Below are 15611 nucleotides of genomic sequence, written 5' to 3' on the forward strand. Positions count from 1 at the left end.
AATGTGACTTAGGTTGTTTCTGAAATAAGCGATTCATAAATATTCTTTTCTATTTGTACAACCTATGACAATTTTACACTTTAAGGCTAAGTTTCAATTAAGTCATGTACAGAAAACAAATAAAAAATATTTTAGCATTTACCTGCTCCTATTCCAACGTGATCGATCCCAGCAACGGACCGAATGTGGTTAATATGGTTAATAACGTCTTGTATAGTGGCAGTTTCGTTACAAGTAACATGGTAAGTGTAAAAATTCACCATGATCACTCCGCCGTTGTGCGCGATGAGTTTCAGTACATCATCCGGGACGTTTCGGGACGAGTTGCACAACGAGAAGGCGCTTGAATGGGAAAAAATAACGGGCGCCCGGGATACGTTGAGCGCCGCCTTGGCAGTGTTCATGGAAGTGTGCGACAGATCGACTATCATGCCCAGACGGTTCATCTCTTTTATTACGCTTTTTCCGAATTCCGAAAGGCCGTCTTGGGTCTTTGTGTTGGTCCCCGTAGCCCAAGGGGTGTCGCACGAATGGGTGATTGTGAGATATCTATAAAATAAGAGAATAAATAAAAATGAATACAGTTTTATATTTAAAAAAATTTGTTTTAGTATATTTTTTTAAAAATCAATGGGGAAAGAAAAATCAGTAACATTTCTAAATAAAGTTAATAAATTAAGAAAAATATTATGTTTAATTAGAATTTAGACAAAGTAGTAAACTTTATAAAATTATCTATTAATATATATATATATATATATATATATATATATATATATATATATATATATATTGTGATGATGATGTATTATTTGTGAATGATGAGCAATGAGTGTTTTTTAATAATATATATATATATATATATATATATATATATATATAATATATATATATATATATATATATATATATATATATAATATATATATATATATATATATATATATATATGTATATATATATATATATATATATATATATATATATATATATATATATATATATATATATATATATATATATATATATTGTTATGATATGTAAAATCGAGAAAAATATTGGTTTGTTTAAAAATATTTCAAAATTCAAAAACATTAAAATAATTCAGATAAGTAGGATAATATCCAACAAACATTTCGGAGAAGGAAAGTTATTAAATCCTTGAATTACCTGTACCAAACAAAATGTAAGCTTTACATCAATCATTTCTTTGTTATACTTAAGTGACCCGCATAAGTTTAAGTGAAAGCCAAAGAATTGAACGGGGTTTTTCAAAATCCATTAATGCAGTGATTAAAGACAATAGAAGGGATTATAGAAAGAGGTTTTTGGTAGTTTTTAAGATTTATAGAAAAATATTATTTGTAAATAAGTTTTAGGAAATTTATAATTATAGGCAAAAATTTGTTTGTTATCGAAATGAAGAAATGGGGGAATTGTGACGAGTTGTGATTGGCGGAGATTGAAAAAGGTGGGATAAGTGTGTGGGAGAAAGTTTAGCGAGATTGAGGAAGGAGAAAAGATATGGTAGTTGGTTTCCAAGTCTTCAAGAAAGAAGAGTGTTTGTTCTCTGGCGGTTCCCAAGAAGTAGCAAGCAGTAGTGTTGAATGTTAGTGAGTTTTTGTGGAGTTAGTGTATCTGACAGAAGGTGAAGCAGCAAAATATTGTAAGTCATATTTTCCTACTTATATTCCAAGAGTCACTGTTCAGGCCAACGAGAGATTCAGTTTATCGTAAAGAGAAGATATTCCAAGAGTCATTTTTCACTCGGGCCAACGAGAGATTCAGTTTATCGAGAGGAGAAAGGCTATCATAATTTGAATGATTTTTGCCTTTGAAGGAGATCATTAAGGACGATATACTTGCAACAATCTGTTGTAAGATTGCTGATTACATAGGGAGCGTTTGAGAGGAGATAATACAGTCTGCAAGGAATAAGGATTTGGAACACTCATCATCAGAGAGAGATATTTTTGTTTTCTGCAGTTTTTTTTCTTTTATTGATAACACAATTTTTACACGTAATTTAGAAAGGATATAAATATTTGGATTAGGAGAGTTAGAATAGTTTGGGATTTTGAGATTTCAATTAATATTGTTTGTACCATTAATTTTTTGATTGTTCACGTACGGAGAACAAAATTTTGAGAATCCTTATATGAGATTTGTTTATTGAAAACTTTTGAGTGTAAATTATTTCATTATTTTTATTTCAATATATAGTGTTAGATCATATGTGTTTTTTATTATTCCGGTATTCTTTGGACCTTATCTTTCACATGTAATAGCATAGATATTGAAGCACGAATTTAACCCTGAGATAAAAGAATTAAAATTGTGATAGAGTAATAATCATATCATTTAAATAATTTTAATTAATCAAAAAAATTAATTAGCTAATTATTGCTTGGCGCACCAAGACTTGAAATATCACAATAACTGGCTTCCAAAACGTGGGGCTTAAAAATATCGCAGCTTTACATTTGAAGGAAGGGAAAGAGATCTGGAATAAGTACAGGTGATCCAGAGATAAAAACATATAACATTGAGAGAATTTGAATTTGAAAGTATTTTGACAATTTTTCCAGGGAATATAAATTTGATTTATTGATTGATCGTAGTTAGTGGATATTTACTGCTATTGAATTATTTGATTTTATTTTCTTTACCAATCGTACATTTGATATTTATTTTGAATTATTTGAATTTTACTGATTGCATATTTGATATTTGTCGTGAAAATTTAATACATTTGGGGAGAAATATTGTCGTGTTCTGAAACATATAGAGTGTTGTAAAATTTCACATTTGGCGGGGACAAAAACATTAACAAAAAGAAACAACATGTCTGTCACAAGGAGACAAAGTAAAATGCAGGAAAGGAAGGAGGATAACAGAGAAGATGAAACAATTTTGGAAGAAGTATCGGATAATGAAGGAAATGTGACAATAGTTGAGGAGAGAAAAGAACTATCAGGAATAGATAAAATATTACAACTAATGCAACTCCAGTCACAAAAAATGGATAAAAATCAACTGGAAACAAAACACATAATGGATGAAACAAAACAAACAATGGCAGAAACAAAACAAACAATGGAAGAAAAGCAACGGGAAACAAGACAAGCAATAGAACAAAATAACAGGAATATAGAACAGCGTCTGGAAAACTATGAACAGGAAATTAAAGGATGTGTTGAGGGGATAAAGAAAGAACTGATACAACAGATAGAAGAAATAACCCTAAAGAATGCAAAACAAGAGACAGAGATTAAAGATATCCAAAATACAATGAAGGAGATACAAAATGGCCAGAGAAAGGAACTAGAGATGCAGAGAGAAGAAATAGAAACTAAAATGAAGGATATTAAGACTGTCCAGAAAAAGGAATTAGAAAAATTAGAAACAAAATTTGAAATGGCTTTACAAGAAGACAAGAAAGAAATAGAAAAACAAATTGAGGATATCAGAAAACAACGAGATATGGGAGACAGGAGAGAAGTACTCATCCAAAGTCCGGGTGACATAAAAATACAGTTTGGCGGGGATATTCGGAAAACACACCCAGTACCGTTTGTTAAAAATTTGAAAACCAAATTACAACATATTAGATATTTTGACGATTGCAAAGAAACAATTAGAAACCATTTGAAAGAAGGAGCAGCGTTATGGTATGAAAGCAAGGAAGATGAGTTTGAAAATTGGACAGATTTTGAAAATAAATTTCTCAACTATTTCTGGGGGAAAAATAAACAGAGAGAAATCAACCAAGAGCTACAGAATGGAAAATATCACGAAAAAATGGGAATATCTGAAGAAAGATATGCTTTGCAGATATATAACAATTCAAAATATCTAGAATACAAATATTCTACCGAACAGCTGGTAGAAATGATCAGCAGACATTTTGAGGAAACGTTGGAAGATCACGTGATTTTGAGAAACTATCAAGATATTGATAGTTTGTGCCAATTCCTTCAATTAAAAGAAGCGAAAAGAAAAGAAATGAGAAATAAAAGACAACATGACCAATATAATGGAGCGGAAAGAAGGTATTCATCAAATTATGACCAGAGAAACCGACATCCCAGATCAACAAACGAATATAGGCCGAGAAATTACAATAATTACAATAGACAACAAAATTACGATAACCGGAATGATACACAAAATAGAACAAATGAAAATCACAACAGGAATAGAGATGCACAAAATCCTCCGAATAGGAATACGAACGAACAAAGGGACGATAGAAATAATCAGAGATTCCAACGACAAAACAGAAGAGAGATGAATCATGTGGCAATAGAAAAGGAGGAAGAAGAAGTATTCAATGAATCCAGACAGGATTTTCAATAAGGCATCCACTAAACAAAAGTAAAAAACTCTCCGGTATATTTTGTCACCCGAGAGAGTTTATACAGTTGGCGGGAAACGAAAAACAAAATTCTAATTCCAGTCTAATTTTTTTAGATGCATTTATAAAACATAAAGCGATTAAAATTCTGATTGATTCTGGATCGGAAATTTCGTTAATCAATAAAAAACTAGTAAAAGAATTAAATATGGACAGATTTGTGTATAAGATTCCGAGGGTTGCTTTAGTGGGTGCAAATAATAAAAAATTGACGACAGTAAACGAAGGTTTAGGAGTACGGATCAGAGTGGGAGACCAATTCTATATTATGCAATGTGTGGTGATCGAAGATCTAAATCATGATATGATAGCGGGAATTGATGAATTGAGTGAAAAACATATCACCATCAATTTTTCGGAAAACCAACTGGAAATCAGAGCAGAACCAGACAACATAGAAGAAGAAAAGGAAACAGATAGGAGAAAATTTTCTGAAAGGATAAATGGACAAGAAAAACATAAAGAAATCAATATGACGGTAGAGGACAAATCGAAAGCTCAAGAAAAAAATCAATCCGAAGAGGAAAAGAGAATAAAAAAAAAAGAAGAAGAGTTCGAAAAGAAAGCAGGAAAAAAAAGAAGCTATAAGCAGAAAAATGGAAGGAGCCGAAACATGGTGCTCGGAATACCAGATAGAAATTAAAGATAAAAAAAAAATAGAAGAAGAAATAACGGAAGAGGACAGAGAAGAAATGGCAATTATGGACGAGAATCCAGAATTTTGTGAAGAAGTAATACGGACAGTGAACACATGTGAACAAACTGAGGATGAAAGAAAAATAATATGTGGAGAAAACATGGAGAAGGAAATAGAGAAGATTTTAGAAAATTATGGAGAACTCATTAATGAAGAAAGCCGAGTGGCTAAAAATTATGAACATTCTTTTAAAGTTAAAAACTTAGAAAATTTTAAATCGAAAACATATCCAATCCCGTATAAATACAGGCAAAGCGTCGGACAGGAAATTGAAAATAGGATCAAAGACAAGGTGATCGAAAGATGTGACTCTCCATATATCAACCCGATAGTATGCGTAAAAAAATCAAATGGTGATTTGCGATTATGTTTAGATGCAAGAAACATTAATTCGCACACAATCGCGCAATACGAAGCGCCTTTGAACATAGAAGCCATTTTTGGACGAATCACAGGATCACACATTTTCTCCAAAATCGATTTGAAATACAGTTTTTGGTTAATACCTTTGGCAGAAAAGTGTCGAAATTATACCGCTTTTTCTATCGACGGAGTGGTGTACCGATTTAGGGTAGTACCATTTGGACTACAAAGTGCATGCGCTGCTTTGGTTCGCGCATTACACACAATTTTAAATAGGCATGGAGAATTTGTTGTACATTACATAGATGATTTATTAATTTTCTCACCGGATATAACAAGCCATCTACGACATATTCATACTGTTCTCGAAGAACTTGATCAAGCCGGATTAAAATTAAATATTCAAAAGTGTCAGTTTTTCCAAAAAGAGGTATTGTATTTAGGATTCAAATTAGACACAAAAGGGATTTGTCTTGCAGAAGATAGAGTTGAAGTCATAAACAACTACCCTAGGCCAACCAATTTAAAAACTTTGCGGGGATTTTTAGGAATGGTAAACTATTTCAAAAAGTTAATACCAGACCTCAGTACAAAAGAAATACCGCTAATAGCATTACTTAAGAAAAATGTCAGATGGAAATGGGGAACGGAACAAGAAATCGCTTTCAAAAATTTAAAAGGAGCGTTTTCCACAGCTGTAAGAGTGCACCACCCAAGATATGAGCAACCTTTCATTCTCAGGACCGATGCTTCCATAAAAAAATTTGCAGGGGTGTTATCACAGATACAAGACGATATAGAGGTGCCAATATGTTTTGTTTCCCGTGTAACCAAAACGTATGAGAGAAAATACAGCGTTACTGAATTAGAGTTTGCCAGTGTGTTATTTTGTGTAAATAAATTACGTTTTTACCTACTTGGAGCAAGATTCACCATTGAAACGGACCACGCAGCGTTGATACACATAATGAAAAATAGGTTGGTAAATAATAGAATTCATAGGGGCATTCTTTTACTCCAAGAATATGATTTTGAATTTAAATATATCAAAGGAACGGACAATATTTTGGCTGATGCGTTGACGAGAGATGAACAATTCCGCAAAGAGGATCACAAAACTCTCCACGTAGGCATGAACATAATGAGAGAAGAAGCAGGCTTATTTTCGTTGGCCAAAATCAGGGAAAATCAGGAAGAATTGAATGAAAGAGAAAAGCAAAGGGCTGAACAAGAAAATAACCTATATTTTAAGAGGGTCGATGGTAAAGAACTCTATGTAATCACGGAGCAAATGGCAAAAGAAGTTTTTTTAAAGTTACACTGTGACAACGGACATATTGGAAGTAGAAAGGTGTGGCTTATGTTCAGGGAGAACTACATTTGTCGACAGGACTATACAATAGCCAAGGAGGTGACTCGAAATTGTGTGACATGCCAAAAGTGTAAAAGTAGGAACTTTAAAAATGAAAACGTCACAAAAAACGTCGTAGCTCGGAAGAAACTGGATATTGTTGCTATTGATATGTTGAGCGATTTGATACCAACAACTCAAAGGAATAAACACATATTAGTTATGGTGGATCTTTTCTCAAAATATGTTAAATTGTACGCATGCAGAACCACAAAAGGAATTGAAATACTTAGGAAGATAGACAATTTTATAGAAACGGTGGGAAGACCAGACAATATTTTATTGGACAATGCGACATATTTTAGGAACGAACGTTTTAAAAGTGAATTAAGAGAGAGGGGCATCGATACAAAATTTATAAGCATCCGTCATCCACAGAGCAACCCATCGGAGCGTTTTATACAAGAAGTCACAAAATTTCTACGAATTGCCGCGGAAGAACATCATCGACATTGGGACAGAAAAGTGTTGGAGATCGAGACCTATTTGAATTGTGCTCCAAATACGGTTACCAAAGAGACGCCTTTATATATAATGAAAGGAACAATGCCTACAAGACCGTGGGAAGACACCGCCCCCAGACAATACGAAGAAGTGATCGAGTTGGTTCAAAGAAGATTGAGACGAAGTGGAGAGAAATATCTCCAAAGACAAGAAAGAACCCGAAGAAGAAGGCCGATCAAATTCCAGAAAGGAGATAAAGTCTTAGTGAAGGCACTGAGGGTGTCGAATTTACAAAATGGTATTTGTGCTAAATTGATGCCGATATTTGAAGGTCCATATAGGGTCAATACGGAAAATGGGGTAAATAGTTATGAATTAGCGCACATAGAGACAGGAAATATACGGGGTATTTTTAACATTCACGACATCTATCAATATCATGAATAGATTTTAATAACATAGTGAAATAATTTGATCCTAGAAAACTTTTGTCATTTTTAAAATTTAACAAAGAGTTTTCGGCAGATCAAATGGCGGGGATTTGTTATGATATGTAAAATCGAGAAAAATATTGGTTTGTTTAAAAATATTTCAAAATTCAAAAACATTAAAATAATTCAGATAAGTAGGATAATATCCAACAAACATTTCGGAGAAGGAAAGTTATTAAATCCTTGAATTACCTGTACCAAACAAAATGTAAGCTTTACATCAATCATTTCTTTGTTATACTTAAGTGACCCGCATAAGTTTAAGTGAAAGCCAAAGAATTGAACGGGGTTTTTCAAAATCCATTAATGCAGTGATTAAAGACAATAGAAGGGATTATAGAAAGAGGTTTTTGGTAGTTTTTAAGATTTATAGAAAAATATTATTTGTAAATAAGTTTTAGGAAATTTATAATTATAGGTAAAAATTTGTTTGTTATCGAAATGAAGAAATGGGGGAATTGTGACGAGTTGTGATTGGCGGAGATTGAAAAAGGTGGGATAAGTGTGTGGGAGAAAGTTTAGCGAGATTGAGGAAGGAGAAAAGATATGGTAGTTGGTTTCCAAGTCTTCAAGAAAGAAGAGTGTTTGTTCTCTGGCGGTTCCCAAGAAGTAGCAAGCAGTAGTGTTGAATGTTAGTGAGTTTTTGTGGAGTTAGTGTATCTGACAGAAGGTGAAGCAGCAAAATATTGTAAGTCATATTTTCCTACTTATATTCCAAGAGTCACTGTTCAGGCCAACGAGAGATTCAGTTTATCGTAAAGAGAAGATATTCCAAGAGTCATTTTTCACTCGGGCCAACGAGAGATTCAGTTTATCGAGAGGAGAAAGGCTATCATAATTTGAATGATTTTTGCCTTTGAAGGAGATCATTAAGGACGATATACTTGCAACAATCTGTTGTAAGATTGCTGATTACATAGGGAGCGTTTGAGAGGAGATAATACAGTCTGCAAGGAATAAGGATTTGGAACACTCATCATCAGAGAGAGATATTTTTGTTTTCTGCAGTTTTTTTTCTTTTATTGATAACACAATTTTTACACGTAATTTAGAAAGGATATAAATATTTGGATTAGGAGAGTTAGAATAGTTTGGGATTTTGAGATTTCAATTAATATTGTTTGTACCATTAATTTTTTGATTGTTCACGTACGGAGAACAAAATTTTGAGAATCCTTATATGAGATTTGTTTATTGAAAACTTTTGAGTGTAAATTATTTCATTATTTTTATTTCAATATATAGTGTTAGATCATATGTGTTTTTTATTATTCCGGTATTCTTTGGACCTTATCTTTCACATGTAATAGCATAGATATTGAAGCACGAATTTAACCCTGAGATAAAAGAATTAAAATTGTGATAGAGTAATAATCATATCATTTAAATAATTTTAATTAATCAAAAAAATTAATTAGCTAATTATTGCTTGGCGCACCAAGACTTGAAATATCACAATAATATATATATATATATATATATATATATATATATATATATATATATATATATATATATATATATATATATAGGGTTTTTATCGCGGTTCTCAAAGAATTATTCCCATTTAAATAGTAATTACTTTAAAATGCCACAAGAAAATAGCTTCAGAACAATGTCTATTTCACAGTTCTAAGACTGTTCCTTTACCATTTCAATATAATATATTTTTAATATTGTTCTGAAGCTATTTTCTTGTGGCATTTTTAAATTAATTACTATTTAAATGGGAATAAGTCACAATTAAAGGTTAAAATACGTTTATTGACGTTTCAATTTCCACTTCGGAAATCGTTCTCAAAATACAAACATTAGTAAATTAAACAAATTTTGTTTTTGTTACTTAGTGAAAAATTCTTCTAATAATTTAATTTGATCTGACTCATCTATATTGACAATTCAGACATACATTATACATTTTAAAGTAGACGACTTTAAAATGATATTGCCAATATTGTTGAGTTGCGTTTCTGGGACGACTTTACTTATAAGATAGTTCATTCGATTACATGAAATCAACTTTAACTTGAGAATATCCGTCAGAAAAGATCATAACATGTAATTCGTCTTTAAAAAGACAAATACATGCGATGATGACAGTAAAATTCTCTTGTTAGTGATTCCATAGTAAATTATGAGGGAAAAGAAAAACCAAGTAGCAATTTTGTTAAATGAGACCAATTGTGTCGCGAATTCCTCGGCAGAATGTAGTAGGATCTGGTTACCCATATTGAAAGAGGAAGTTATTAAAAAGAAAATACCAATATTGATAAGTCAGTAACATATGGAAAATACATCATTTATATTTTTTAAATAACAAACATATAAAATCGGAATTTGGTATTTATTGAAGGTAAACTAAATGCAAGATCAAATACTTACCATGTCGGGATAGTATTATGAGGTTTCAAATACTTACCATGTCGGGATAGTATTATGAGGTTTTTCTTTTTTTTTTTTTTTTTTCCTGGTTTTTTTCCCTCATAATTTACTATGGAATCACTAACAAGAGAATTTTACTGTCATCATGGCATGTATTTGTCTTTTTAAAGACGAATTACATGTTATGATCTTTTCTGACGGATATTCTCAAGTTAAAGTTGATTTCATGTAATCGAATGAACTATCTTATAAGTAAAGTCGTCCCAGAAACGCAACTCAACAATATTGGCAATATCATTTTAAAGTCGTCTACTTTAAAATGTATAATGTATGTCTGAATTGTCAATATAGATGAGTCAGATCAAATTAAATTATTAGAAGAATTTTTCACTAAGTAACAAAAACAAAATTTGTTTAATTTACTAATGTTTGTATTTTGAGAACGATTTCCGAAGTGGAAATTGAAACGTCAATAAACGTATTTTAACCTTTAATTGTGGCTTATTCCCATTTAAATAGTAATTAATATATTTTTATTTTAATTTAAATTGATTAAATTTACTCTCACCTATTTTATAATATTTACTGACTGACGTTCAAAGAAACACCTATATTTGAAATTAAACGATGAAATATGTAGGTATCATCAGACTTGACATCATTACCGTCCTTTATTTATAGTAGAGCCAATGTACCATAGATTCTAATAGATTTGATAAAGCGATATGTCATTACAACATTAGTGCACTTTTGGGTTATGGTCATCATTGCCTCGTTGAATAATGTTCTCTAATAATTTTCGTATAATGTTTTGCTCGCCTAGGAACGTGCATAATGGATTATATAAACGAAATTGCTCAGTCGTTTTAAAATAAATTGAATGACAACGGAGTTCATAAAACTGAGGGTTATGTACCCGTTTTATGTCGTCGAAATTTAGATTCGGGCAGCTCTTTTGTAAATTGAAGGCTCTTACTGCCGATGATAATATGGATATAGTTGGGTGTAAAGATTTTATCGTATAATCATCCAAATATGCTTGCTATAATATGCGACGGCGCTGTTAAAACTTATTACTAAAAACGAAAGGCATCAAACCGTAAGCTATGAGTTATATTTATTGTAACGCCTAAATACTTTTTATTTAGGTTAAATAATGGTATATATTTATTGTTATGATTCACAAATATGCAAAGTATGCACAAAATATGCAGATATACTCATTGATACGAGATCAGAAATTTCGTTGATAAGTAAACCTTTAGTTAACGAATTGATTTTGAATCAGTTTTATTTGTACCTTTTGAAATTCTGTTCCTTTCTTGTTGAAAGATGAACTGTTAATGAATATTTCTTAAGGTTGATCTTCACCCTCGATTAATTTGTTTCTGATCCTAGAGATGGCTCTACTACGGCATACTACTGTGGTAATTTTTTTAACTTATACGTAGATTTCTACATGATGACTCTGTAATATTTTCAAACTCTAACATAAATTGCAGTTTTCTATCATTATATCAATTGGTTGAGTTGCCAAGTATACCACTTTATCTATAATACTTTACTGCTCTGCTGTGTCAGTTGGAATATAATAATTATCTAAACAATTTTATCGACAAAGAAATTATTGCGGCTATATCTGTGAATATCATATTACCATTAAATTGGTACATCATATTATATTACATTTTTGTTGATAGTTAAAAATTAAATGATCTGGTATTATGTAATATTTATACTATCTCAGTCTTTATGGATTAATACATTTTACTATTATGTCTTCCTCTTCATCAAGGTCGTCCAAGTCGTCCTAGGTCAAGATTCTTATGATCTAGAATTTACGATGAAGCGTCTATACAGAGAATATGTAAAATGGGAGTTACAAGTCAGCATGAAGAAAACAGAATATTTAGTTATTAATTCAGATGCAAGGTTCGAAGTGTTGATCGACGAGGACGTGGAAATCAAACAAGTGGAAAAATTTAAATATTTAAGTGCACTCATTACTAAGAACGGCTTGGGACAAACCGAAATTAAACACCGAATTTATCAGGGACGTAAAATTGTAGGATGTCTGAACTCCTTATGGTGGGATCGCAACATTTCCAAAAGGAACAAAAAAAGAATAGGGCAAACCATGGTTGAATCAGTTCTTTGTTAAGGCTCTGAAGTATGGACAATTAATGCAGACCTGAAGAGAAGATTGTTATCAGTTGAAATGGATTATTTGAGAAGAAGTGCTAGAACATCAAGGCAGGAAAGGAAGACCAACGAATATATAAGAAATAAGATGAATGCTACAGAAACGGTCATTGACAGAATAGAAAGAAGAGGTTCAAAATGGTTTGGACACCTATTGAGAATGCCTGACGAACGTTGGCCCCAAAAACTTCACAAATTGAAGCCCCCTAGAAGAAGAAAAAGAGATAAAACTTGACGCACATGGAATGAAGGAATTAGAAGGGCGATGGAATCAAAAGGTTTGAAAGAGGAGCATGCCTTAAACCGGCAGGATTGGCGGAGAAGAACGGGAATACGGCGATAGCCGTCTCCAAAATGTATTGCATTTACAAGTTGGATTAATGTCAAACGTTAATAAACTTATTTTAACCTTCAATTGTGGCTTATTTTGGGTTTGAAGCGTTTCGAAGCCGAACGTAATGCTATCTATCGATGATAAATACTACCATTGTTTCAGATGGAGCCATCTCCCTATATTACAATTTGAAGGCGGCAGTTCAAGACATAATTCTTGTTTAACGAGATTTTTCATGTGTTTAGGAAAAAATATCTAACGTTTTATTGCAAATATTTTCCACTTTTACAGTTTTATATATGTTATTAAAAAAATTTTCGGTTTCTTACCGGTAACTTTATTATAAGCCGAAACGTATTATTTTTTCCTATTGGGACAAAACTGTAAATTCAAAAATTTTAAAAAAATTCATAAGTATTTCTAATAATTATATCTTGATGCTGTAAAAAAATTAACAAAATCCTATGTTTGATTTTCCCGCTTTATACTTGGAAAAAAGTAGTTTTTTTGAGTTTTTTCAAAAACGAAAACATGAAGTTTGCTTAAAAGTTGTCAAAATATTTCTAGTCATCACATATACCTTCTCAAATTTTTTCAAATTTTTTGAATTTAGAGTTTGTCTTTTGGGGGGTGCAGATCAATATTGTTTTTGTAAATATGGTGAATTTAAATATAAAAGGAATAACATACCTGGCTCCTAGGTTATAAAAGGTCCTTAGTACAGCTAATGAATTTCCCAAAGCATGTCCACCTTCTACTCCTATCAGGGAAGCTATTTTCCCTTCTTTATGGACGCTGCGTATTTCTTGAGTAGAACGTACCAACGAAAAATGGTTCGAATTAAAATCTACCAGCCTTTTAATAACATCAATCTGTTCCAATGTAACTTGGACAGCATCAATATGTTGGGCTTTGCAAGGCACGTAAGCAGACCAAAATTGAGCGCCTAATAAGCCTGCTCGGAGCCTTGGTATATCCGTGTGTGACCACTTGCTTGTAGACCAAGGTTCCTCCTCACTAATAGCGCTAAGATTAAGTTTAAAAAGCTTATTGTGAACGAATTTTCTAAGATTCCAGGGCAGATCGTTATGACCGTCTATCAAAGGTTGTTCTTTTAGAAGCTTCTTGACCAAATTCAATCGTTCTTCGGTTGTTTGTGGAGGCAGATGGGGACCTAAAGCTAAAGGTAAACCTAAACCTGCTGTTAACGTCGCTACTATTACGCATATGACTATGCAGACACACCAAGGTCCTCGAAAAGTGGTCCTTGAAGTGTCAGAACCGGAACTGCATGAACAAGATTCGATGGAGCCATGGTAGTCGTATGGATGGTAGTAGTCCCGAACATCATTGTAGTATTGAGGCACGTTAAAGGATGTTTCTCGGATGGGGAGTTCACGAGGGCAATGTGGGATCTGAAATAAAAAACAATAATTAAATGATTATACTACAAAATAAATCAGGCCACCAGAACCAGAGTGGCCCAAGTGATAGAAATCATAACTAGAGATATGGGCCAAAACAGTTTAGTGAAATTTTCGAGTTAATGTAGAAAATTAAGTAAATATTAAACACATTGCTTAGTTCGCAGCATAATACTTTAAAAATTACTAAGATTGTAATAGGCTATAGCCTGATGCTAATTTTGTAAGTATTTGTAATTTTTTTAACAGTTGGACCACTTTGACATTGGCTGTTTGAGACAAGCATGTCAATAAAAGTAAGAATAATAGGCCATCGGGTATGAAAACAACCCATCCGATAGAAATAAATGTAATATACCAGAAATAAATGTAATATACCAGAGGTAATGACTTTTATTAAACTGAAAAATTACAAACTAAAACTTATTGCTAGTTTTTTTACTTAAGTTGTAATTAAAATGTTTTATTGTTTTAAAATATCTAAATATATTGTCCCCATTTTGTATAATTTTTGAATTGAAAAAATTAAAAGCTTGGCAAATCGGATCGATCTGTGAACAAACTGAAGTGACAGCGATAAATTTAACTAATCATACTTATAAAAGATTATCGATAAGCGGAATTAAGTAATCATTCTGTTCAGGCTCTCTAAATAGATTTTAGAATTCATAAAAGTTCGTGACACAAAGTGCACGGGAAGAAGGTTTGAGCGTGCAACAGAAAATGTCTTATCTACTCGTCCAAGTGAGTTATATCCCGTTATAAAAGCTAAAGCTTAAATTTATTGGATTTTTTGAAAAAGCATCTTAACGTTTTATACGCTTTTAGATCGTTTTATTTACCACAGTGTGTTTAAAATGTTTGCAAACATTTATGTTAGAAAGTTTTCTCATTTTTTTTTCTTTTTTAACTTTTTATTTCCATTCGATGAAACTCAGATACAACTCCTACACGAAAAGCCAGCTAATTGTCCTGCTATTTCGCATTTCTCGAGTAGTAAGTTGCAAAATTTTGATTTATTTTGATAGCCTTAAATGAAAACAATTTATCACTATCGCTTTTTGTCTTTTTGGGCTGTACGAAATTTGTAAAAGATTTACAGATTTCAGTAAAAGCTTGCTACGGCTTTGATAGAGGAAAGTGGGTGGAGGTTTTTGCAGCTTACAACTCGAGAAGGAAGAAATAGCCGAACAATTCGCAGGCTTTCCGTGTGGGAGTTTATCAGCCCTACAGAAGAAGAGGTAGAACTACAGAAAGGAAGATTCAAGGATATCTCAGAGGAACTAAAAGACCTGATAAGGGAGAAAAACAGAGCAAAACAGCTCGACCGGAGGACAAGAATTCAAATAGACAAAAATATGACAAACAGACTAAACAGAGAGGTCAAAACAGTCCTACAGTCCAAATAATTACTGTAATCATGAATGTTTTGCTTGTGTGAGTCCA

General features: G+C 32.2%; 1 protein-coding gene across 1 annotated transcript in view; it reads right to left on the minus strand.

The window, feature by feature from the left end:
* LOC140444999 (dipeptidase 1-like) overlaps window positions 1-15611 on the minus strand; it is a 111911-nt gene that overhangs the window by 13665 nt on the left and 82635 nt on the right. Inside the window, exons 2-3 of the mRNA XM_072536768.1 lie at window positions 13432-14156; window positions 143-549 (exon numbers count right to left, since the gene is read on the minus strand). Coding sequence (XP_072392869.1) covers window positions 143-549; window positions 13432-14156 — 1132 coding nt within the window. The remainder of the gene's footprint in view (window positions 1-142; window positions 550-13431; window positions 14157-15611) is intronic.

The sequence above is a fragment of the Diabrotica undecimpunctata genome, chromosome 7 (assembly GCF_040954645.1).
Source record: "Diabrotica undecimpunctata isolate CICGRU chromosome 7, icDiaUnde3, whole genome shotgun sequence".
Taxonomy (NCBI): Eukaryota; Metazoa; Arthropoda; class Insecta; order Coleoptera; family Chrysomelidae; genus Diabrotica; species Diabrotica undecimpunctata.